The sequence below is a fragment of the Nasonia vitripennis genome, chromosome 1 (assembly GCF_009193385.2).
Source record: "Nasonia vitripennis strain AsymCx chromosome 1, Nvit_psr_1.1, whole genome shotgun sequence".
NCBI classification, from domain to species: Eukaryota; Metazoa; Arthropoda; class Insecta; order Hymenoptera; family Pteromalidae; genus Nasonia; species Nasonia vitripennis.
In genome coordinates, this window is record NC_045757.1 from 18,839,475 (window position 1) to 18,866,655 (window position 27,181).

Here is a 27,181-nt window from a genome sequence, read left to right on the forward strand (position 1 = left end):
ATTTTCAATTCAATGCTCTTTTGTTATAGACCATGGACCGTTTCTTCATCCCACTGCTGTCGTCACTCCGATAATTATGATTGATTCTATTTATAATCTCGAGCCGCGGCTCCTAAAAAAAGTTCGCGTTCGCACTGCATAAACTATTGTGTACACCGGCGCGAATACAAGGGAGCGCCTGGAACTTCGCATGGGAGAAGAAATCGAGCCTCATCTTCGCGTGTAGTATCATTACGAACGATAAATCAACAGCCTGGATTTTTCGTAGAAGAATATAACGACGCAAGCTGCGCGATTCTCCTTAGCAACTGCTGCGCAGCAGACGCCTTCTGCCTATGCGCGCACCTGCGTCTCGCATCTGCGCGCGCTCGGCGGCTCCGCAAACGCGCATTAGCAATTTCGAATCGGCGGGCTGCAAATTTACCGCCACGCCGCCTAACTTGGATAATAATGTATTAAAGGAGCGAGACAAATAGAGATGTGCAAGCCTCGCTCTGCTTCGGGCGAGTTGAATGTTAACAGCGGGATGAGCTTGGAGAAATATCGTTTCTATTTTGCGTTGGTGTTTTACATTGAAAACTACGTCGTTTTATTGTGATTTTTGTATACTTACTCGCCATTGCGAGAACAATGTATATAATAGTCTCTTATCTACGTCGTTGACTTACCTGTAACAGAAAAGAAAATAATCAGTATATAATTTTAAAATCATATATTAGTGAAAATATTATCCAATGCAATTAAACATAATTCATCGGTAAATTTATTTGTTAATGATATGTGAAGTATCACGATTCGGTATTTCACGTACTCTATTTTTCACTCGCCTATTAGCTATTGAATATTTACAGATCGATAACCCCTATATTGAAATGGGAATATATTTTAAATTTCTAATTAAATCAATGAATTATTTGAAGAGTCGATTAAAATAATGAGGTTAGATCATTAATGTTAATGGCACACGTTCGGCTCCACAGCGTGATGCAAAGTGCCCACTCCGTTACTCTCCTTCTATTTGTCAATCGATAAAGCAATTATTCTAGAATAAAATTATCTCAAAGGAACATCGCACGGTGGTTATACTTAAATACAAATCAATTTTTGCATTGACTCATCGCGATAAGTTCTCCGGAAATCGAGTAGACTCCCATCGAGAACAACCAGAAAAAGCCGAGAACCCAGACGACTATGGAACGTTCGATCTATTTTAATCTAATCGGTTCCTCAAAAATGTCCTCAACGGCGTGACAGGAAGGCAACAGCAGCAGCAGCGACCGGCAAGCACACAAAAAGACGGCGTTACTCCGGTTTTTAACGAGGCACACGGGGTGGTCGTCGCGACCAGTATACCTACGTACATAGCTACTACAAGTACACGCGCAGACACCTACAAGAGAGAGAGAGAGAGAGAGAGAGAGAGGGAGAGAGAGAGAGTGAGAGAGTAAGAGAGAGAGAGAGAGAGAGAGAGACAGACAGAACGAGAGAACTCAACCGGATAGGCGCGCGTGCATAAGCCGCGGAGAACTCGATGAGCGAGTCTATTGACTTCGTAACAACGAGGTAATCGCGTGCCGGCTGTTCGGATAAAAAAAATGCCACCGGGGGTAAACATTACCCGCGAGAGAGAGAGAGAGAGAGAGAGAGAGAGAGAGAGAGAGAAAGAGAGAGAGATGATGCAGCCGCGCGATCTTCCGCGGATTATATGCGCTACGAGGGAACTGAGACGGCCTTGGCTCGGGATTCCGTTTGCTGTCCCGAGGCTGCGATCTGCACTGTTGGATCAAGCGCACGATCTGCTATAGCGAGAAAAACTGCCGATCAGACTCGAAGAGAGTTTGTGTTCTATTACAAATTTTACCCGTTGCCACACGCGAGAACTTTCTCGATAATTTTATCACCATTTGACAATATGTATAGGTATATTTGTTCTCCACTTATTGGTTGCTCGGTTTAGGCAATAGGAGTGTATTTTTGTGTAACTAAATATTTTCATGAAAAACTATCGCAGATATTAATACATCAAAATAAAGCAGTTTTGGATCGGCCTTATAATTATACCGATCAACAGCGACTTCAAACGCGCCCCACATATTTCCAACAACGAAAAACGCGCGCATATGATTTCACTTATCGAATTACTCCGCAGGGAACGTAATTATTCCTGACGAGACAATTTCAGTACGGAAGCCGCGCGGGAAAAAGGTTCTAAATTTCAATTTCTCCTAGCTCGCGCGCGCGTGCACTCAGGAAAACTCGTTTGCCAATCGTAAAAGAGCGCTTATCTGCCTGAGCGCACTGCTCACAGCTCTCCCCGTGATTAATTAAAGCCGCGCATTTATATAAAAGCAATCAGGAAGCGTATAGCGCGCTCCTCGCTGTACTCGCCGTAAAAGTAAAACAAACACATATAACACACGCACGGCCCCGCAAGCGCACCTGTCTCCCGCTCGCGTTTTCCGCGAAAAGCTCTCAGGCATCGGTGTGCGCAGTATACGCAAAATACGCGTACTTTCGTATTCTATTTCGCTCTGCTTTGACTGTAACGCCTGTGTACCGTATAAATTATTAATAAATCGACCATGTCGATCTCTATACGCGCCGCTCGTGTAGCGCGAGAAAACAATATATCAGATGTATAGCCGCGTGTACTTATGGCCGGACAAGCGTACTTTAAATGTCATTTACGCGCTTTCCTCTCGTATACGCGCTATTTTCATTATGCGTACAAGAACGGATAAAAAGGTGTCGATGGTAGGGGGCAACGGGGACTACGGTTATTTATTGCACATGTACGTATGTAGCACGCCGATTAAAATGGGACTTTTTATTGATTCGAAATTTATGACGACCGTGTGCGTTTTCACGATGATTTCGTGATTTCACTCGGTGAGATTGTCCGTGCTGTATACGGGGCTTTGATTTAAGGGTTATAGCTCTAGCGCGAAGTTTAAACGAATGTATTTATATAATGATGCGAAAAGTTGAGTACATCTTGCTAAGCATATAGCCGCCGGTGGGAAATCGCTTGGATGGAGAGTTATTATAAACGTTGTAACGGACGGAGAGGAGACGAGTCGGAAAGCGAAAAAGAGTAGACGCGGGCTTGAACCGCGGATCCCGAGATTAACAAGTGGGAGCTCTAACCACTGAGCTAACGTCTATAAGCGCATGCTATGCATCGTAGTACGGCTCTGCGGACTCTTATCGCTGACTCGTCTCGCAACTCGCGTTGCAGACGTGTGCGTCTGTGACAACGTATAAATTGTAATGGATTTTGTTCGGTATACATGTAACTTCGTGATATTTTTTCAAAAGATCAAAGTTTCCAAACACCATAAAAAAAGAGTATGTTTTCGTGCGTCTAAATTCCAAATAAAACAACCTCTTGCATGATAATTTACACTCGAATAAACGGTGTAACACTTACGTACCGTGCATCGCGAATTTCAAAGATTTCGGCGCAATCAACTAATTTACTATATATGGGGAACGAGTAAATTATACTAGCGCAATCGACATCCGAGCGGCAAACATTGCAGCCTACATATAAAAGAGCCTCGCGGTCTTGTGCGTTAACCCAATAAAGCAGTTGTAAATGCTTATAGGAACCTTTCAAGCATGCAATTATACCAAGAGACTGCACGTGTTTATACGCATTACCATCTGCAGCATATCACTATATAATCCGCTAACTTGCACACATGCACGAGCGTATTATATGTGTCTACGATCGAGTCAAAAGCAAAAAACTGCCGCAGAGTGAAGTACTATGGAAATGTGAAAGCGACGAGAATTTACATATACATTTTTCCTTACTCTATTCAAGATACGACGTAATTTTGTATACAGTCGATTCATCCTAGTCTATTATAACTAATAAATAATACGATTCATCAAAACCATTATTTAAACTTTTCAAAAAACGTGTAAACCCGCATACTCTATTCCTCGCCACAGATCGATCTTCGAGAGATCAAGCCGGCACGCGAGAGATACTTTTGTCAGGTAGTGTATGCGTGAGCGCGAAAAAAAATGAAACAAAACGAAAAGTTGACCGGTGCGCTTGAAAGTGGCACGCGCGGCGAAAGACATACCCGCGCGCGCTCACGCACTATATACGCGCGCGACCGAGAGCTACTCGCGCGAGTAGGTAATACAACTCTCGTGCTTTTAAGATATTCACGTTTCTACAAATAGACTAATATCGCCGTCGCAGCCGCTGTGTCTCGCAGTCGATCGCGCGCGCTTAGGAGAGAGAGAGAGAGAGAGAGAGAGAGAGAGAGAGAGAGGGGGGAGGATGTAGGAAAAGAGCTAGGAAGAGATGAGGCAGTTGTGATAAGGCGTATACAGTGAAGAGTCGGTCCGGCTTTATAATCGATCGTCGTGTCCGGTGGCGACCGAATGTATAAATCTGTCGCTTGTCGTTCGCCAAGCGCGGCTGGTTGTTTTATACGCGCGCGCGCGCGCATGTATATACACTTTAAAATTGGGCCGTTCTTGTTAGGGTGTCTCTTTCCTTTTTCTTTCTCTCACTGTCTCTATACTGTCGTTAAGTCTTTTGAGCCTTTTCACTTTCTTCTTCTTATTGTCGCGGAGTACATGAGAACGAGCGAAAATCGTGCGTGTATCGGAAGTCTTCGGACGACCTGTCGTAACTGGAACTCACTTTGAGTTGTGTACATGATACGCTCAAATAAGTTATTAGCGGTGCGTAAATTTAACCAAATTTGAAACCGAACATCAGTATATGAAAATTTTTGGACGTAGTGGTAACATTTTTAATTAAAATATTTCAAGATCTTTTAAACCCTGTAAAAGGTGCGTGATTTAATTATAGTGCAAATATACGTGAGATAAGGCTATCTCGGTCGAAATCTAAAAGATAAAAGTACTGTTTTAAATCACGTTTATCAGTAAAAATATGCGCGTAATGCGTTATCTCTATTATGATTTGTGGCCTGTGGAATGTATGCGTACGAAAAATTAACCATAATGATAACTGCGGAAAATAGCATTACGGATGCAGGCTGACATTTGTCAACGTAAAAAAAGAGCGTAAATTATTTTTCCATGTATCCCGATTTTATATAAAAGTCGATGCAGTTTCTTTTGCATGCCATACACTATACGAAAAGTACTAAGCGATCAACGTCCTCGATGAAACTTTCAAGAGGAGTACAAATGCACAAACTAGAACGAGGCTTATGGAACAAGCTCAAAAAGCTCTCGCTTATAAATAAAATCTTCCAATATACCCCGCGGATAGCTCCCGAAAAAGCATGAAAAGCGTAAACTCTGAGGTTACCAAATTAATCTTGCCCATCTTCTCGAGAACGGTATCCATCTCGGCTGAAGTGGCGGCGGCTGGTCTTCAATAAATCGTCCTCCTGCACTCCTTTTCCGGCGCACTTTCGCCTCCTTCTTCCTCGCTCTTCTTTCTCTCTCTTGCGCTCTCCTCCGCCTCTTGTCCCCGACTTATATCGACATTCGCGCCGGCTATTCTTCCTCTCTTTCTTTTTCGCGGGCAAATTGCAGCCGCCAAAGGACTGCCCTCGAATTTTTCCAGTGAGAGCAGCCTCCGTCGTTCACGCACACACTTCAGAGTATATGTATAATGTAGCAACGAATAAACGTCCGTACACCGGGCGGGCGCCGAAAAATTCGCCTCGGATTTTCGCTTTCTTCCGCTGAGCGGAAATAGAAAACGGCGTGTCTCTATGTCTCCGCACTATTCGCGACGAGGCGCGCGATGATCGATCGCTAGTCTACACTGCTCGGACACCTTCCTGTCTCCTCCGGCGTCGATCACCATCGCGTTCTCCAGAAGAGCAGAACAGAGGAAAGAAAACAAATTGAAAGAGACTCTCTGCCTTGGGCCGCTGCGAGGAGAAAGGTATATACGAGGCGGCGCTCGCGCGTACACAACCGTCCCGGTCGCGATTGCGGACCGAACTACCGCGCCAGGTGAAAAGGCGCAACACCTCAGCGGCTGCACAGGTGCAGAGCGCCGCCGCCGCCGCTACCTCCGCGGCCTGACCGATCGCCCGGGTAGGGGGGCCCACTTTGACGCTGGGCCCATTATCACTGATGTAGCTGCTGGAGCTGGGACTTCTCGTTTGAGAAGAGCTTCGTGCGCGGTTTTATTTGGACCTGTATACGTGGGTCGCGTGGTTGAGCAAAGGCTTTATGTATGAAACCCAAAATCAAATCAAGACTTTAAGTAGAACGCTATACATAATATCTCGTACGTTATGCACAATATATTGAAAGGCTATGCATTATTTTAATTTGAGCGTGAAAAAATATTATTATACCAAACAACGAAGTCGGCAAAAAATAAGAGAATCGTGTGTGGTATACGGGTGTAGGTACACACGCGTTCATCGTTTATCACAACACGACTGATAACGGCAGTGGTTCGTGCACTCCATTTACAAAAACTGGAGTAAACGGAGTGTACGTAGAAGGAAGACGAACGCGGTAAAACAAACTCTCGCTTCGAAAAGAAATTCTGAGCTCACAAGAGCGACGCAAGCACGCAACTATTTATAAGAAATGCGTCAAAGCACACGTGAATGAACCGAGCAAAATGCAACGCAGCGCTGTAATAAAAAGCTGAGATATTTTTGCAGCGTTGAAAGTACACAATTCAATCGAGCATCTTAAGTTAAATATTAAATAGAAATAATAAAAACAACAGGATCAGTTATAGCACGAGTATCCGAATTAAGCAGGCCCAACAAAGAGGAGTTAGTTCGCATTGCGCTCGTAGATAATCACAAGGGAAATAGAAAAGTGTCCATGCGCCACCTATCTTCGCTGATCAGAGACTTGGGGAGCTTTTAAAGGCAGGAGAAAGGCCAGTCCAAAACTACGGTTTTACATAATGGATTTTACATTGGACTGATGGACTTGAGACGGTTTTCAATAAAAATGCCTCAAATTTTTATTTTTAAAGCTTCAACATCACTTTTTCGGTTTTTCAGTCGTTGATTCAGAACGTTTCGAAATAACACGAGACTCTCGAGATATATAAACTCATTGTTCAATTATATTAATAAATTATTATATCTATATGATGCTATACACAAAAAAGTCTGAAAATTACTGCAAAAATCATGGTAATTGTAAAAATCCGAACTGCTATAAAAAAAGTCACAATATGACCAAGGATAAAGTTATACATCCTTATTGTTTCTGGGTAATAATATATGGTCAAATTAATTCTCACAGCACGCCTCGTTACTGACATCTGGTCGGAAACGATAAATATTGACTCATCGGGTTTAATAACGGTACTTTAGAAAAGCTTAATTATCAAGTTCGAATAACCGCAGTGTCAGAACTGATATATACCTACACAGCCTATCCGCACCCAAGAGACCTATATAGCAAACCTCTCTTCGCCCCCCAGCATCCATTCGATCCCTTCGCCCTTCCATCCATCCACAATCCCACGTCCATCCACACGCTGACTTACACCGAGGCGTCGTCAGCTTTGTGCTCTCGGAATGCGCTTTTCGCTTTTTCTCCACCTCTCTCTCTTCGGCGATAATAAAAAACGCGCACCTCCACAGCGCAGTCGCGGAGAAAAGGCTCGCGTCACTAGCCGCCGCGGCTCATCTTCCTTTTTGCGCTCGGCTTTTCGTGTGTATACTATATACATGTTCTATCGGTGTGCGTGAGCGTGAGCCGAGAGCGAGGTCGGATTTAACGCCCAAGACGACCTTGGCGCACGCGCACGCGTTGCAGAAAAGACGAGCCGCGAGTGCAGTCATCCCTACGGATGTCGCTGTACTCCGGTTCCACACTCGACGCTGCATTCCATATACGCGCGGAGAGCGCGAGGAAGCTTTTGCCCATCTTGGGCTTCTTATTGCCTCGCCGATGCGTACTGGGCTGTGCTGGAGAGAGGGACACGGCCGCTGCACCGAAAAATCCTTCCGAATGCTGAGCTTTGCCTCTTTTTTGCAGCTGCTATTCAAGGGTTTATGGAACTCATGTGAATGGAATTCGCGTTACCGCGCTGGCTGACAGACGGATTTATTGTTCGAGTGCGTGACGTTGCTTCTGTTTGTCGCGGAAATGGTGTGGTAGTCTGGCTGGGACTGTGACGAAATACGTTCATACGAATTCGCACTATAAAATTTCAAATTACTCTAGCTCGAAGTAACTCGATTCCCTCGTTATGTTATTCCGAGTTGTGCCTGAACTTGGCAGTAAATTACATTTTAGTGCATACGAGGGTACTCAACACCCTCAAAAACTAATTTGCCGGTCATCCCGAGACGCGTATAAACCTCAAAAATTAGCAGTCCTCCTCCCGAATCTGGGATCGTTCACCGCGAGAAACGTAACTCCCGCGATAACATCGTCCCGAAAGGCCTTATCAAAGCGTTTAATCCTGAGCGACCGCAAGACACGTGCAAAAATTCGAGCCATACTCGTGAAAAATCCCCCGAAAAAACGCCCGATAAATTTCGCCTCGCTTAGCACAGCGGCAGATTCGGAAATTCGATCTCCGAAAAAGGCTCGAGCGCGCGCGCGCGCGCGCAATCAACGTTTTCTTCTCTGTCGCAACCTTAACCGCAAATCAAGCCGAATCGCGTATGCTTTTACGTGAGTTCCCCACTTTCGTTTTTATCCGCACGCGCACGAGGCTTTTTTCCTCGCTGTTTTTGCCTGCTGAACCGAGGATGGATCTCGGCGGCCATGTGTTTCTTCGCATCGTCGATGTAGCAGAGAGTAAAAAGGTTGACGCTCGGACGATGTCATTTTGCATTCTCGAGAACGAGTTATTCCGCGCGCTCGTGCGCGATTTAGCGGATGTCGTACGAACGATCGTCGCGGAAACTAAGGTCTATGTACTACATTCGCTGATAGTTCGATTTAAGTATGCGCGGTGAGCTTTGTTATGAAGAGATTTGTTTTTGAAAGTAGTATACGCGATTCCATTATTCATTTTATACGTATAGCATCTGGTGATCGGCATGGATTGTGCAAATGAAACGACTCCTTCTCCAATCGGAATAAGTTTATGCAACAAGGATTAGAAGCTAAGCCGAGTTCAAACGTATGATCGTTATTGGAGCGTGACGTTAGCTGCTCCAAACAGCTTAAGCGCCATCAGGCTGCGCAAAATAAAATAATCGAAACATCCCACTTTTCAGCATTCATTCAACGAGTATTTGATTTATCGGTATCGCAGCGCGTCCTTAAAACGCAAATGAACGTTTACAATATGATCAAGAACATAGCAATTTATCGATTTTAGAGAAAACAGTTATATTTTGCATTCATATATGCATAACCCAGTTTTCTTTCTCGTTAACGCACGACACTTTTCATGCGCGCGGTGTATAAATATAATCATTTTAACAATTACCGAGCTTCCAACAGTTAAAATTTCTACAATTACAAACACCTTTGAAACAGGTCAACTTAGAAATTTGCCTCTTTACCGATAGCCATAATTTTACCGTTACTTATATAGTTTAGTACAATAAACAGGCAAAACGTGGAAGAAAGAGGAAAATGAAGTAACAAGCGCCAGCGCTAACTGTTCCCCGAAGCCTATTGTATAACATTCGGGCCGTGTACTTTGTCGTGGACTGCGAGTAACCGTTGTGATTAGAACAAAAATCGTTCGCCTCACGTTTCTGTAGAAAATATTCTTGATAACACGAAGAAAAAGTTACTCGGATATAATACAGCGTTATAAGATAACCGTTAAACGGAGCAGATGCCAGTTTAGCGGAAAGTCTTTCAAGTAGAGCTTGCTAAAGGTGCCGTCGAAGACAGATCCGAGCAATGAGAAATCTGTGCATATGCATTTTTTTACCAATGCAAACTCGCCAGAGCCTCTGAAAAGTTGTCGATTATGGAACAGGAGAAAACGAATGTTTATCATGTTGCCTCTGTAATTATCCAACCGCCTCGGAAGAACGAAAGACCATCAGTAAAGAAGAGCCGCACGAGCGATAACAATATACCTCCTCGAGGGTAAAACAGCCCGCGCAATCGGCGTCTCTCGAACTCGAACTGCACCAACAGCACCGCGGTGGCACTCGAAAACTCACCGCAAATATCCCATACTAGATTTTCGCGTAATCGACGACGCTCCAGTGAAAATGCACATACACTTGTAATATTTGCCAGAGCAGCAACAGCGCAGCGGCGACGAGCCTACAATAAGGCGGCAATGGTATAAGCGCAGTTGCTGCTCTCCGAGACAATTTCTTCCGCATCGCGCGGCATCTTGCAAACGCTCCTGGAGGCGACGAGCGCGAGCAAGCTGAGAGAGAGAGAGAGAAGAATCGCAGCGCTGAAAACGTGTTATAATAACGCAAGCTGCGCGCGCTTGCTTCTCCCTGTGTCCAGAGGGGGGAAAAACGCTATTTCTAATGATGCTCGGCTCCTCCCGTAAGGCCCAATTACCCGCGATGCGCGCATGCGCAGATCCTCGTTAAGTATATGTACCAAGAGTGTATGCTGCACTCGAAGGAGTTCCCCGGACTTGTGGAATATACGGCGTGTTGTTGTATTCCGACTCGGAGCGGCTTCCGATGAGTTATGCGCACTCGTTTCGGCGAATTTTTGAATTGTCGGCCGCGATTGCTTCCGCTCAGGCTCGCTCGTTCGAAAAGTTCGACGATTAGAAGCGGCGGGGATGAAGCACCTCGTGAAAGCGGCAGCCTAATGTGCGGAGGAATGGAAATGATGATGAGCGCTGGAGAGACACTCACGAGTCTGCCGAGATTTTCTTGCAGTTTTTCCGCCGTTTGCTAGAAACCTATACCGCTGGAGTGCATTTTTCGAATTCTGGGCTTCTCAAAATCCGAGAAAGCTTGTATAGACGCTTTCTCGATCTACGTTACTGCGATGCGATGTGTAATTTTATTTTACTAAAATTATTGATATGTTGTTTATTATCCGACGCTCCTAAAAAATCTGCTTATCTCCCTAGCCGTTGCAAATTTCATTCGAATCGATGTTGCGACTGCGGGAAAAAGCAAGCAAACAGACAAAGGAGTACTCAAGGCTCGATAAGAGGGTTATTAGCCGCATAACAGTAAAACTCGAATTTTAACTCCTCGGGAGAAAGAGAGAGAGAGAGAGAGAGAAGAGAGCCCATTAAACTTTCCTCGCTTTATCGGACAATGCCAATGCCTGAGCTCCGAGCGTATCGCAGTCGGCCGGCGTAACATAACTCACGCACTTAAAACTTACTCATCGCTCTCCTCCAGGAAAAGCATCGAGCGAAGAAAAAAACGACCCCTCGACAGCAGCAGCATAATCGAGAAAGCATCGCGGTAGCTCTGACGCGAGAGTGCAAGCCACTCGGAGCCTCTCCTAATCAAACGAGGGCCATTTAGAAACCTCTCTCTCTCTCTCTCCCTCGCGAGCGCGTCCGTTCGTCCCCGTGACCCCGCGACATGGTCTCTCCGGTCAGCCGTGTGGTGGATGTTATCCGGGCCGACGACTAAGAAATCGCCGATGCCAGCTCTTCTTCCTTTCGGTTCGAACTGCCGAGACTTTCTTGCTGATGTGCGGAGACCGGTGTGGATTCCTGTACGCGTGTACACGTCTGTCGCGCGGTATTCCATGATGTCTGCCTTCCGCGTCTGTCGAGGCGGGAGATAAGAGAAGAGAAGGTATTTCCAGAGCTTTGTGTGTACTCGAGGCACGTCGAGTGATATCTCGGAGAGTGGAAGATCGCTGGGGGGGGGGGGGGGAATTTGAAAACTTTTTGTACAACTTTGCTAATTATAAGTTTGCCCAACTTTTTGAGGTTTATTCTTTTTCCCACGAAAATACTTGTCTTTTGTTTGGTTTGAACAAATGCAAATACAACACTCAATACTTTCTCTCGTAAATCACTACGCTTGACCTGTGAGTTGCAAATAAATCTGGACGGACTTTTGTGAATTTTCCGCGTTTCGAGGTGCTCCACTAATGAGTGAACGAGTAGTTACAGCAAATTCACGACTTTTGTTTCTTGTTTACATGTAATTCCTGAAGTTCTTTTGACCGAAGAAGACTTTCTATGGATAACAATGAAATTTTCTTTGTACCTATAGAGCTGAAAAATCTCGCTATGGATATCCGATACGAATCGCTATTTTCTTCAAAGGATACAATATCGTATCCACAAGATAGAAGCCAACGTTAAGAAAAACCGAGAAATCGGCAACATCTATACGTGTTCTATGTCCTTACATTCACACAATCGGCCAAGTGTTTATCGCCGCTGAAGTGTGAAGCTGCGTACATCGTTCTCGTCGTTCAGCACTGATTCGCACGCCTGGACATGTTTTCGATCCTTCCACTGACATTCCGGAGATTTCGTTGGACGCCCATACATAGCCAAGCATTTTTTGCGACTTCGCGTCACACCTTCGCTCGACTCTTATTTTTTTTATCTCGTAACTCTCTCCTGCTGCGCGAGACGATAACAAGTTTTTTCGAGTCTCAAATATTTACACCGATCGATTTCCCCCGAAAATCGTCGTTACATGTACTAACTGCAGAATAGACCATATCTGTATTTTATCGAGAGGTGCGAGCTGATCGTTTTCGAAAGCTTTTAGTGCCTACGCGCGAGTTCCTAAGGACGGGTGCATGCCATGGCAATGATTTAAATGAGACGTTGCGAAATCGATTAGATGCGTGTGAAAAAGAACGCCGCGCGTTATACAATCGCTCAAGCGCGGTCTGTGCGTGATTAATCGCCGCGCGCGGCCAATTTCAAGTGAAACATTAAACGCGCAATTAATTAGTGACGATTCTAAGGGACAGCTTATCGTTGATCGTTTTATGGAAGATGGAAAAAAGTGTGCGGCTGTTGAGTTATTCGTTATGTTTTGATCACGTACGGGAAAGTTAGCTTGATTAACAAAAAAATAACGAGTTTTATTTTCATAGCAGTAAGCTTTCTGTGTTTTAATTAAACGAGTAATGAACGCAATTTTCAATAATCGATCATGCTTTCATGTACAAGACTGGAAAAAGTTGGAGAGTTAATCACGTGCTAATTGGCAATCCACAAAAGTATTCTCTGCGTTTCGCAACTCCTGCTCATTCGCAATTTAAATAGCTGTAGGTTCCTCAAACATTCCGCGGAGAGTCGGTATTACTTCGTCTTCGGGTTAGCATTTTGTCCCAGAAACGCATTGAGCGATGATGCCAGTTGCTCCGAGCGAAATTATATGCTTATTATGTGATTAAAACGAGAACGTCAACAGATCAATGTAGGAGCATATTTGAAGGCTGTAGGGAACCATGAAATATTCATGACTGTACCGGTGCTGCAAACAACTCAATCCTTCTATAATCGTGAATGATTCGAATGCCTCGTCGATTTGCGAATTCGCAGAGACTTTAAAAATTTCTTTCCATTCTATAGTAACTTTGTTATTGGCAAGCTGAGTCATCGCTTTGGTCAAATAATTTAACCGTTAGCTGTTATCGAATGGTTTTCCAGCTCATATATACTATTTTTATGACAAGATTGTATTTGCTACGTACATCAATATTTCGTAATAGATTGATGCGCTGATGAATTTATCATCCGAAACTGACTTGCTACCAAACGGCAAATTACTGTAAATTACATGGCTAACAGAGGTACGATGTTCCAGCATAGTTACAAAACTTTTATATTTCATAATGTTTCCCTTAGAAAGTATATGAGATAAATCGCGTCTGTCCGTATGACGAATGTGTGAAAATCAATAAAAAGCTGTGAACTATTCCGATTTTCATACAGACCCTCACTTTCACTGTACGCGCTGTATTAATGAATCAAGTTAAACACTTGCATTTATTTCATTAAACTAGTCGTAATTATGCATTTTTTTAAACATACTTGAGTGTGTAAATAATTGGAAGATGCATCGCGATTAACGTCACTACTCCTTACGCGATATTATTCTGAAATATTACATATTAGCAAATCCGCTTTAATCTTGTCCTCTATATGACACATCATCAAATACCTACTTTCACGTAAATAAAAACCAAGACAACTAGCTCTTACCAATTAAACCCACAATTAAAATTCTTACACCCGTTGCCACACACGAGTTAGCTCATTTTTCTCTAATCTGCACATTCAGCTGCGTTAAAGAAGCTTATATAGCAAGAAAGAGCCGCATTTCCACGAATCTCCAAGTTGAATCTGTCGAGGAACGCACATGTAAAATCGCATAGCGTCATTCAGCCGCGATGTAAAGGCTTCCTGTTGCGTCTTTTTACGCGCGCGAGCGGCACATTTTTACGGATCGGAGATACGCGCGTTTACGCCGGCAAAAGCATCGGGACCACCCGAAAAGTAAAGGAGGTATGGGAGTGAGAGAGAGAGAGAGAGAGAGAGAGAGAGAGAGAGAGAGAGAGAGAGAAGGAGAGGAGCGATCCACGTGAAGATTTTGATATACATGCGTTTTTCCCGATGTCCTAATCGGTGTCAACTGCTGCACGCATCGACCTACTCAAGAAGACCCGTTATATGCCTATTTAGCCGCTTCTCTCTCTCTCACTCTCTCTCTCTCTCTCTCTCTCTCTCTCTCCCTCTCTCTCTCTCTTCCTCTCGTCTACTGGTCAGGCGATCGGTTAGCTCGTTCGCTCGCTCTTCCACTCTCCTTATCTCTTAACCTTTCTCTGCTTCACTTACATTTCCAGTTTCGTCGTTTTATTTAGCCCCTCCTATGCTTATATGCTCTATTAGCTTCAATGATTTATTCGTCTTATAATTGTCCTTCTTTCTTTCGTTCGTTTTTCATAAAGATTTTTTGCTTTTTGTGTATAATTGGTTTCATAAAAAACTAATTTTGTGAACGTATCAATCGTCCCTAAATTCATCGCTTTTTTCTATTAATTCCAGTTCCTGCACCCTGAACGTCAAATAAATAAATTATCGAAGATTAAATTGCAGCATGATCTTCTTCCTTATTAAAGCTAAATTCGACTTTTAATGTAAATTATGATCTGAATGTAACATATTAACATCTCGAATAGAATCGTTTGAACAAGCATCAGCCTCCTTCGTCTTTACCACTGCGATCCCAACTGACGATCCTGAACACCAACTTCAAAAAAACAAAACACAAATCTGGCCCCCACTCCTGAAAAGCATCTCAACTGTATCGTCGCCGACTGGTCTCGTCGATAAGCGCGCAAGAGCCGAGTTACAGCAACTCAAGCGCGTCGCGCCATTTCGAGTGCATCGCACTTTGCAATACACATCTGTACTCCGCGCGGACACAGTAGCAAACTTACGTCGCTGTAATTACGGTATCGCGCGCGCGCGCAGTGTGTCAGGGCGAAGGTGCGATGCACCACATGCACGCACACACACACACAATCGCCGGACTTCAGCTAGACTCTCTCGCGAGCGCGTGGGCTCATTCATGCCGGGCTTTGTATTCCGCGCACGAGCGGCCAGCGCACCGGTTCTTAATCACTGCCGAGTCCGACAACAAAGCGGCCCGGCCGGGATGGCTATACCGGGAATTCGCCGATTTACCCGTGGGGTCCATTATGCGCCAACGGAGGTGAAACCGAATTCTCGGGAGTCGTTTGGGGATAAGGATAAGAGAGAGGGACAGGAGAGCTACCATGAGATTTGCAAAGGATAATTATTTATGGATTAGTCGAGGATTTTGCGGGTTATTTCTCGCTCTTCGATTGGGCTTTGCGGCATCGGTTGATCGGATTTATTTAACGCAAGTTTTATGGTGTTATTCTGACGATGACTTTCGTTATTCATGAGCTGATGGAGGTTTCAACTGCGAAAAATGCGCGCAAACACAGATAATATTTACGAACTTGAGTTTCACTTCAGCTAAATGATGCAATCGACTTCGATTTTTCGCAGCCCCGATACTTGTTATAAGCGAAACTGGACACTAAACGCATTGTATGTATAACACAACATATTGCATCGCGATAAACTGGGTTATTTCTGGTTATGTTTTATGCACGTCGCTATTTGCCCAGAGATAGCTATGTGGTCAATTTGACCGCGTATCAGATTTCACGAGTAAAGAATATCAAGCGCTTACTCACGATTTTTACGCGTCTATTGTATTTAGGATTTATATTTTGTCCCGTAGACCGCAGACGTTAAGCACATTCCTTCACGCGTGTGCGATCCGATCGTGCAATAAATAAAATAATTTTTGATGAAAAAAGAGCTGCGGTCGATCTAACGAATTCGCTGAAACCGTAAGCAATCTCGATGAAATTAATAAAGTGGCTGACCTTATCGAGCCGATTCAATATAGATAAAGGCCCCTCCCGGTCAATAAATTTATCCCCCCAACGAAAACGAAACGAACGAAAGAGAGTCATCATCCTCCCAATCTATTTATAGTAAGGCTCTTGCACATAAGTTTCATACTTGTATCTAACAATGCATTCGTTAAGCTAATTATTACTCAGCGATCCCAACGTTCGCGTGCGATTCTGTAAATTTAAACTTCCTGACAACATTAAGCTCCATTATATAGAGGGTGCAAAAAGCCTCATAAATCTCGAGGAAAGGAATTCGACCACGACCGTTGATATAAACCTTCGAACATATTCTTAATTCTTATATGAAGGCAAACGTTAATCTCCCACATTCTTGAACGAGATAAAGCTCAACAATTGGCTCCTAATTATCGCATGCTTATAGATAGAATTTTCACATTCTAAATATTGCATACATTTTCATTTTTGAATGTATGGCCCAATTCGCTGTTTGAATCGAGTGAGATGTTTCAGAAAATAATAGGTCATATATTTATAAATCCCAAAAGTGCAAGACTGGACACGGAACATCCCATGTTCACAATGAGCGAGGTGCCTCAAGTCACTCCCGAGACTTTCCCATCGTTATATCACGAGGCAAGCGGAGTTATGCGACAAAATTGAATTATTATTATAACTCGCGCGCCATTGCATCGCGGACGACAACGACGTGTATAGTCGATGTCGACGGCGACCCACAAAGTCGCCGGCATGTCGCCGAGGCTTGTACAGTGTGGGTTTCCGCCCCGTAAAAAGTAGGCTCGCTATTAGACCGGTACGCCCACACCCCTTCGCTAATCGAGCGCGAGATATCTTTGTTCGCGCTCGTGCGGTCTTTAATTCTCTAAGACTATAAGAGAGAGAGAGAGAGAGAGAGAGAGAGAGAGAGAGAGAGAGAGCTTTCAATTTTTGTGCTAGAGAGATTCCGATCAGAATTTTTACTTGAGCTTGTATGTTTATGGCCTATAACTCTAGAATTCAAAATTCTATTCGGACGGTTTATGTTATAACTGCCTAAGCCTCATGTTTGGATATAAAGCTCACGATCTGTAATATGAATATACTGTGATTCGGTATAATAATTTTATCTATAATGATATTGAACTGATGGGGTATAAATGATGTTGCACATTTACGTGTGTAAATTCATACTTTTCCCACATAAATACTATCAAAATTACACATGACGGTCTTACAGAATCTATACTATACATAAAACGCTAATCTCTGCAATATTTTACGAAACTAGAACAACGCTACTGTTTACTAAATAGAATCAACAAACATTACATCGAATAATAATAATATCGTCATAGATAACGATGACCTACATCTTTTCAATTTCGCAACACGTATACTAGAATTATCCCACGTGCAATACGCTCGTCAACCGTTGCATATTACTCTCCTGTGTACCGCAAAGGCATATTAAACCACAGCATATATCCCAGATGAGTTTAAATCAGACGCAACTTTCAAAATCTATTCCTCGCACATGATTAAATTCCAGATCAGCTGCATGCGGAGCTCCGTCCCATTCGAAGCGCGCAGGTGCGCGTATACGTTATATACACGCACCGCGAACGCACCTACAATCAGGAAACGGTCATTATCAAGTGCGTAAAGTAGCAAGTTTCTAGGTTATCAGTAGCTCTCCTATTCTCTCCATAAAATTCGCTATCGGGTGGCGCTTTGCGCTCAAAGTTACGCCGCCGCTTATCGCGCCTGAGCCTTTCGTATAGGGCCCACGACGAAAAATGGTGAACGTGCGTGCTGCTTCGCATCTCTCTCCCTCTTTCTTTCTCTCTGTATGGGTCCGTACAGCAGAAGCGTGGCACACTGACCCGACTGAGCTGGCGGACGAACGCACACGCGGTGTTTTAGAATAACTTTGAGAGTCTTCCGCCGCGTTAACGGGGCCGGTCGATATGAGAGGAGCATTTCAATTTCCGCGCGAGGCGTGGATACCGGTACGGGAGGAGACGCGCCTGTCTCTGTCTCACAGGTTGTGTTACGGTGCGTATTGTGGACATGACGCGAGAGAGGCCGTGGCGAATTTCGTATGTTGCCACCGTTTTTTTTTTTTTTTTTTTTGCGAAAATGAGGCGAACTAATTTTCACGCTCCGTACGCTCCCGGCATTTCTTATGTTCGCTGTAGGATACAGAAATGTGACTTTGGACTAGAAAATTTCGTGTTTTCTGTGTACAGCTTTCTTATTGCATATTGCATGCTAAATTTTCAGGCTAACGAGTTTCGCGAGGTCGTAAATGAGACGACAAAACTCATTCTTAATAAACTTGAAAGAAGAGCCATTGTTTTTTATGCTACTCAAAAGAAAGCCCGCCAGTCCGTCATTACTGCAATTACAACCTAATCAAAATGAATCGTAAATCGAACCTACGATTTCTAGGCCACCTGTCAGAAAAAAACGTAAGAAAAGCTTCTCGACAACGTAATCAAACGAATCAACGCTAGCTTCGAAATTTCGTTACCAATTGGCGTTGTAATACAATCAATCCTCATCACTCAATCTCATCCTTGAGTCGTAAATCTTCGCACGCGAATAAAAAAAGGAAAGCAAAAACGGTCATCAACGCGACCTGTACGCGCACCTACCTACTGTTGTTACCACTTCATAGTCTTGAAAAAATTCGAGAATAGAATTCGAAAACAATGGCTATAACAACTCTGTGACCCTTATCGGGGTAATCAGTGATTATTTCCGATTGCGAATCGTGATCATCGCGAAGTCGGCTGATCGATGGCAGCGAACTGTCATCGACTTTACGGTACTATCCGTCTGTTCCTGTTTGTCAAGATTCCTACTCTATTACTCGGGTGAATTCGTATAATACATTTAATTTTTCGTTTCAAACATACCACATCAAGAAACAAATACACCGCAAGAAACCTAATTTGCAATATATCACACCTCGCTGTCAAATTTCCTGACACACGCCGCATCCCGCGCGAAATTATTTATGTTCCATCGGCATTAAAATTCATACGTCTATATGAATTCCAGAAGTAAACATAAATATACCGGAACACTCGCAGAATCGAGTGACATTCCTATACCACAAGAGCGGCGGGATTCCCACAGTGGGTGGGTCTTTTGAAAAGAGAAAAAACGTGGATCTCTCTATCGTGGATAGCGAATTCCTTTCATACACGGAATTCCACGCTGTGTACGAAATATAAGCAGACGGAACCGATGAAAAAGAAATTTCACCGCGGGCGAACACTTATATGTTATACTGTACATACAGTTCCCAACACGTGATGTGTCATCGCACCGGATCATCGAAGCCTTTCGCGCTTCCTCTAAACCTATGATTATGTATTCGGATTGACCATCGCAAACACCGCGACGTCGTTCGCGTCGCATACAAAGTGCGAGAAAGGATTGATGATACACTTGAAGATGTATAGCGAGAGAAATTGTCGGTGCAAAAAATGCTCAATGAACCCGACGACATCCGCGGTCTAATTCGACGATGGAAAACGTGGCCAAACGCGAGAGACACTAAATCTATAGATTGACGTAAAAAATGTAATTATGGAGCATGCAAATTGCCGAGTGTAAACTTTCGTATATGGATTCAGTCGGCATTGGGAGTAGCAATTTCGCGCGCTGCGATGGCATGTAGCAATTCAAAGCAGATATAATTATGTCTTCGCTCAACTTTCGCTTAACGATTTTTGAAGGATGGCGAAAAAGTACGTTTGTTTTGATCGGTTTTTAAATAAATCCAAACGAATTGTTATTAACATTCGCAAATAAAATTAAAATAGCCAATAAAACTATTAGTGATCGAGACACGCCACACTCGCTTACGGTACAATCATAATTACAACGGTCTAAAAAGAAAAAAAAATCAAATACCTCCGCGCGAGCCACCATCGCAAAAAAAAAAACACCTCATGTTCACCTTTTCTTGATATACACCTTGGAGCAGCCAGATGCTATCTAAAAGTTTCATCGAAGCCTCCTGAATTTCTCATCTCCATTGTGTCCCGTGGCCAAGTAGGCGTGCAAATTGAAAATGAGCCACCGTACATGCCTTTTCCTCCTCTCACTTTATAACGAACTTTTCTGCAGCCTCATCTAATCAATTTTACACAAAAACAATCTCGCCGACCTTTTTGCATGTAACGGAGTATGCGGAGAAGTCGGACGACCGCGAATGTATAAGGTCTGCGAGTACAAGCCGTGTGTTTGATCCGTTAAAATACGCGCTTGGAATTGTGTCATCGATCTAGCTAGTGTTCAAGGATCCTTACACACTCTGGCGCATTGATCGTCTTGACCCATTGTTCGCCTATGCAAAACGCAGTGTTTTAACGCGCGGTTGCATTTCTGCTTTTCCCCTGCAAAAACCGAAGAGCCGCGCGGATTTCACTGCAAATATTTCGCGTTTTTGTTTAAGACAACCGCGAGTTCGATCAGTCATAATTATTCATAAGACAACGTAATCTGCGAAAATTTCTACGTGCTTACATTTGAAAGTTTCCTTGGATTTGCTCGTAAATAACGCTGAAGATGTTATCCTACTTGATAAATTATAATAATGCTCGGCGGTAGATGACATCCCAAGGTGTGCTTTTGAATAATGGCTTACCTGAAACAAAAAGGAGATTGCGGTTAAAAATACATTTATCAATCAAGCTAAGTACATTGATTTACGGTAAAATCATTTTCCGCGTATTATCCATAAAAAAATCTAGTTTATATAGGCGTATTCTTTCTCCTCGCGCTCGAAAACTGTAAAATACTGAATAACAGACTCCCACGCGCGTTATCTCAGCAGCGATCGTTCCACTGCAGCATTTCATAAACTCTTATCTCCAGGTGATAGAAAAAATCCCGGCGTTCTCCAATAACAACCGAAAAAAGACGAGAAACCAATCTCTCTCCTTCGAGATAGGTGCGAACGTATTATATTCGTGGATCCAGCGGTGGCTCAGTATTAACAAGCACGCGGCAGCACTACTCCTTCTTATCAGAGCCCGTTCGCCGAGCAGCGAAGCAGTACTGGGTCAGTGGGTCCGCGATTTTTGCGCTGACCACGAAAGAGAGAGAGAGGAACTGAGCCTCCCGCGTATACGTGCGCGCGTCGGCTAAAAGCACCGAGTGGCCATTAACTTGCGCCGGCAGCAGTTCTATTCCGATTTTTGTCGGTACTTCGCCGCGCCTGGAGAGCCATTCATTGGCTGGGCTGTGTATACGTGTGCGCACGACGTGTAAGGGAAACTTCGACGAAGTGAGCCGCGCGTGACCGAACGCGAACGAGGCGACTACTGAAGTGCGCGCGCCGGCGAGCTAACCTGGCGAAACGAAACTTCGCTCCGCTGGTTTTTTTGCTTCTCATTTCTGTTTATTTTGATTCGTCCGCGTCACGAGCGACTTATTTAATGTAGTTTTTGTAATTAATGCGCTTCGAGTGCGCGCGATGCACTAGATGCGCCGGGAGAGAGGTTTCCGCGTATATAGTGTTGATTGTGGCAGCTTTGCCTTCGTCAATCACGTTTATCAGTTTAATTTATTAATAGGAAGCGCGTAAATCTTGTTTTTTTTAAGAAAAGTTATATTACAGCATTTCGAGATACGGAATTTATGTAGGTGGAATAATCGACTTGCGTTTTTTCTTCAATGGTATACGAATGGGAGAGTGAAAGAGTTCAATGAATGCGGCGATATGAAATAATTATCACGAAAGTATTTTTGAAGGTGACTTTCGATTATATTAGGAGCTCCTGATTGAAATTAATATTACGGACAACACCCGCTGTAGAGCTCCGGACAATAGTTATCATTCTAATCACGTGTAGTATGAAAAATTCACTCTTTTTGTCTGGCATACATCATTTTGTTATTACGTGATACATTCAAGGTATACCACTTCATAAATGTGATGCCAAGGGAAATGGAAAAGTACCTCATGCCCCCCATCTTCGCTATTCTGAGACTAGTGAGCTTTATGGGAGGATGGCCAGTCCAGAACTGTTTCGTTTTACGACTACTATGGCATAACGCTACTCACATAGCGCTAGCACGGCAGATTTTTTTCTCCTTGTACGTAGCTTGGTAAAACTATTTATTGAACTCTTATTATGCTCAATCCATTCCAAAAGTCTTGTCGAACACCAGAAGCGTAAATAACTCCGAATGACATTCAAAATGACCTATCCCGTTACCAAAAACTCTCGGTACAGCTCCTTTGCAAATCCGAAACAATAATTTCACTTGGGAAATCAGGAGTAAACCCATACTACACGTATTACGTATAGTATCTTCGGTAGTCCTATACAGCTTCGCGAACAGACGCCGTTTTCGTAACTCGCGGCATCCACTTACTCTCTCGTTCTTATAGTATAGGTATACATCTATCCAGCAGCGACTCCCCAAAGAAAGCGGATCACTTCCCCTTCCCTCCGAGGTATGCCCATAAAATGCTCTCATTTCCAATTAAAAGCACTTGCAGCGGGCGAGGAGAGCGCCTCGCAACTGTAAATCCATCTTTCGAGCCGTGCAGTGCAAGTGCGCGCTCTCGAGCTATATAGAGCGTCGTTCGTCGAACCGCGCGTTTTTCCTGTTCTCGCTGACGTTTAACATGCTGCACCACGGCGCCAAGCCTGTACAACCCTGGGATTGCCATTTACCTCCTAGATTCGCACCAATTGCGAGTTGATGCTGCGCGATTTATCGGCTTCTCGGGTATTACGTTACGGGGCGCCTATAGGCGTTTTATGTGTTTCAGAGTTGAAGAAAATCTTTTTCTTCGTGTGTGATTATGTAAAAATCAAGAGCGTTCGGTAAATGGTTATTTTTCATATGAATTGAATTGAAGCAAAGATAGTGATGGATCTAAATTTGCGTGTTTACCGCTTATACGGTCATCGATTCACGACGATCACGTTTGATGGTATTTAAGTCGAAGCCTATAGTTACCGTAAAAATACCTCTGTTTTGATGGATAACTCTAATAACAGGATACATCGCACCAGTTGCAGCATCCAATCTCCCTCGGGTATAAAAAGGAAAGGATCCATCAAAGCTTTCCTTTACTGAACACGTCTGATTGAGTCAGTGTACTATACCCGCCGTGCTTTGATATTGATGACTTTTTTCACTTTTAATAGAGCGACTGTCATCAATGCGAATGACTATAATAATGAAAACAAACCAAGTTTGGATGCTTGCGATTGGCGAGTGTATTTTTAAAATAATCTTACTACCATCTCTTCGAATTATTTTAAATTATAATTTATATAAATATCCACGATACAAAGTTTCAAATGCATTCTAAAATCCTTCATCGACGGCCGAAGTAATTTAAACGAAAGCCTTATGAATTTCCACCCCGCATAAATACAACAAACAGTTTGCCGTTTTTGTAAACGCTATGAATAAAGCGCGTCGACAGACCGTAATCGCAGGGCATCCTTCACTCACGCCATACAAGCCAAAATGCTCTTTCTCAGAACCAGTCCTAGAAAATTAATCTGCCAGAGCTGATCAAGCGCCTGAAAAATCGCAGCGTCTTTCCTCTCCAGACCAGTAGGTTAAACTACACGTATACACGCATCCATCTGCGTATACAGAACACCGGTATACCTCGAGATATTACAGCGAGGCAAGAGAAGGAAGCCTGTGCGCGAGCGAGCCTCGACTTATCCGCGAGATAAAATCATCGGATGGTAATTTAGACAGCGTGATAATTCAGAAGACGCAGCGGCGCTATGCCCTCGAGCCCATCGGTTTCCCCGCGTATAATATCCGCTCGCTTATCGTCGCGATCTCGTTCGACTGCACGCCACTGCGTGTCAATATAACCTCGGCTGGCCTTGGACCAACTTGTCGCGGCGAGAGAGATATCGCGTTCAAAAGTTCTCGGCGATCCTAATCGCGAAGAGAGATCCTAATAGTCGGATTCGTTCTTTCCGAGGGAAAAACTGTATCAGATGAGATTTTACGCTGAAGTATGATGCGTGTACGTACGCGTGATTGAGAAGCATTTGTAAGTTCGCAAAGTGTCTTGTAGACGTCGCGATTCACGACGAGTAAACCACGTGCTATACGCTGAATCTTTCAAGTTTCATCGCGAGTGACGTTTGATGCTGCACGTTCCAGTATATATGTAATATGTATAAATTCAGCTCGAGCCATCGGAATACCGTTAGGGGTAGATCCGAAGAAACTATATACTCTGATGTGTACACAAGTGAAACGAAGCTTGATGATTATATTTTATATAGCCGCTTTCTTTCTTCGCTGTCTACGGTCTTTTTTCGAGGCCTCCTTTTGATAGACATATTAATACGCGACTACGGGGATAATTTAGCAAATTTGCGTGTAGAAAAGAGAAAGCCGCGTAATACGAGACTACAGCCGCGCTGTTGATGTATTTTTCGGCTGTCATTGAGTTCTATTGTTGTTGGCGTTGTAATGTGTGCACTGCTTTTAATAAAAAGAGACGTTCTAATTAGCCGCTTGAGGTTTGATTTACAAGATTAATGACGTTTTCGAGCACACATTGATGAATCAATTTTTCAAACGGGCTTCGCAGTAGAAAACAGTAATCAACGATGATTTCTCTTGGATGTGTTTACGTTCACTTCTCATCGCGACGATTTTTCAATTTTTAATGATTCCCCCATTGTTTTATTGAACATATAGCGAGAAGAACTTTGACAGTAAAATTAACCGTGTACAAGGATCGTCTGCTCGCACAAGACTATTTCCTCTCCAAGTTCTGAAGCATGCACATAATGCAGAAACTTGCATCCGGTTCTAATTAAACGTTTCCCATACCGCCGAGCGATAGTATTCACTGAGTGTGCAAAAGTCAAAAATCACGATTTTTAGTTTGTGACTCTTAGCATAACCCGTTACGTCTTACTTGGTATGGTATCGAGAGATTATAATCGCGGGCCATTCGACCTATAATGAGCAGATTCAAGCGTCTGCAAATCAGACCCAAGAGCATCAACGTACGGACACACACACACATGAGTGCCGTAGCCGCGCAAGTTTCAAACCGGCTCGGCGTTTGAATGCATAGATAATAATCGCTGAAATTTTACACTTTAAGGTCACATCAGTCATACATACGCGTATAGCTCGTTTATATATAGGTAAGGATTTTTCTAGCTGATTTATATAAGGCGATAATCAATTCCGGACATACAAAACACTTTCTATCGCGTTTGATGGCTCCATTTTATTTCTTCTAAGCCGATCATTTGGAAAAAAGTTAACTCTGTGATTTTCCCTTATCGCGATTCAGGACCTTTTACTTTCTCGAGTGAAAGTTTTTGGATTTTGAGACGGTCACTTATCACGACTTATCGTGTGGGGTATTTCGATGATTAATCACGTCCTTGTAATTACGATAACATTCTTTTAACGTTCTTTGTAAAACGAATAATAGACGCGCAAGAAATTTCGTCTCAACAAATCGTAATACAAAAATACATTTAATCAGTATGCAGATAATATCAAAAACGAAATTTTTATCTCCAACGTTGAAGGTATTTTATTCAAAAACTTAAGAAACAAGAAATACACTGCAGTGCAGTAACTCGAACATTATCTCGACGTAGCCCGCAGGTACTTTCGACCAATCGTGCTCTCGGTCGTATTATGTTTGCGTGTCTGAATCGTACGAGTATAGAGCGCGTTTTTGCCCAAACGATGGAAACACTGTACTGTAGGGTGAGAAGAATCGATTTTGGCTTATGGCGACTCGTCTTTTCTCCGATTCGTATCAGCAGCGCGCGAGGCATTGAACTTGGCGGGTCCGGATCGTTGGAGATTCGAGTGAGTCACTGGACTGTGGCCGGTGTAAGCCGGCTTATTGGCGGGGTTGGTTGGTGGCGAAAGTGACGGTGGGTAGCAGTCCTTGGCTTGGGATGAAATCAATAATGGGTTGCACGCGAGGTAACTATGTCTCTACTATTTTTGGGAACATTCTGTAGCGCTTGCGAGCTGATTGGGATATATTTTTTGGATACTTCGCCTGATCTATAGGGAAATTGAATTTTCATTCAATTATACGATGATGGAAACGTAATAACGTATAATCGATGATAGGTACTTGAAATTGATCGGATAAAGCGCGTTAGCAACAATGAGCTTCAATCGAATTATAGGTATCAAGCGAAATAAAGTCCAACGAGCGCAGCGAGTGTCGATATTGAATGTCAATGAAACCATTAAACCGTGGTAGCCCTTTAATGCTATTAAGAAACCGAACAAGCTGTCATCCTCGCTTTAGCGGAGTATGCTAATTCAATTATCGAAGTTCAAATAGGAGAGGGTCAGTGTCTGCAGGTATTCAATTACAGTCTCACTTGTTTGTCTGACTCGAACATTGGCCCACTATAACGAGTTTTTTTGCACAGAAACAGGGATACTTAATTAAAATAATATGCTTTACGCATCTCCATTTTAATCGACATTCATATTATGCAAATGATAATAAAATTGTGAAATTTATATATTAATGAATTTTCCATGACATAGAAAAATTGAACGTTTAATTCTCTCACCGTGATTAAATTTTTGTAGGTCAATGACTGTCCTATAAAGTTTACTACGCTTCGGTAAAAATTACTTTTCATTAAGAAATTAAATCATTATTTTTTTAAAGACCTCTTACTCTAATATTTGAATAATGAAAATTGCAGCACTAATCACCAACATACAACGGTAAATAAGAAACTTCAACATAATAAAATTAACGACGCAACACTTGTTATCACGTTATTCAGATCATGAAAGATACACGAGGTTTACATAACTGCATTATTCGTTATCACAACTCTAGCACAACATACTATACAGAAACTTATTTATAATTCAAGAATACCATCTCGTTTTC

At 43.2% G+C, this 27,181-nt stretch overlaps 1 protein-coding gene across 4 annotated transcripts in view; it reads right to left on the bottom strand.

Annotated features, from left to right (window-relative positions):
* Daam (disheveled associated activator of morphogenesis) overlaps positions 1-27,181 on the bottom strand; it is an 80,979-nt gene that overhangs the window by 34,370 nt on the left and 19,428 nt on the right. Inside the window, exon 1 of one of the 4 annotated variants that reach the window (XM_016984689.3) lies at positions 5,309-5,946. The exons of 2 other annotated variants lie outside the window; for them this stretch is intronic. In XM_016984689.3, the coding sequence (XP_016840178.1) occupies positions 5,309-5,347 (39 nt within the window). In that variant the 5' untranslated portion in view covers positions 5,348-5,946. Of the gene's footprint in view, positions 1-5,308; positions 5,947-20,796; positions 20,918-27,181 lie in introns of those variants that run through there. One more of the 4 variants, XM_031921710.2, reaches the window with a different exon arrangement.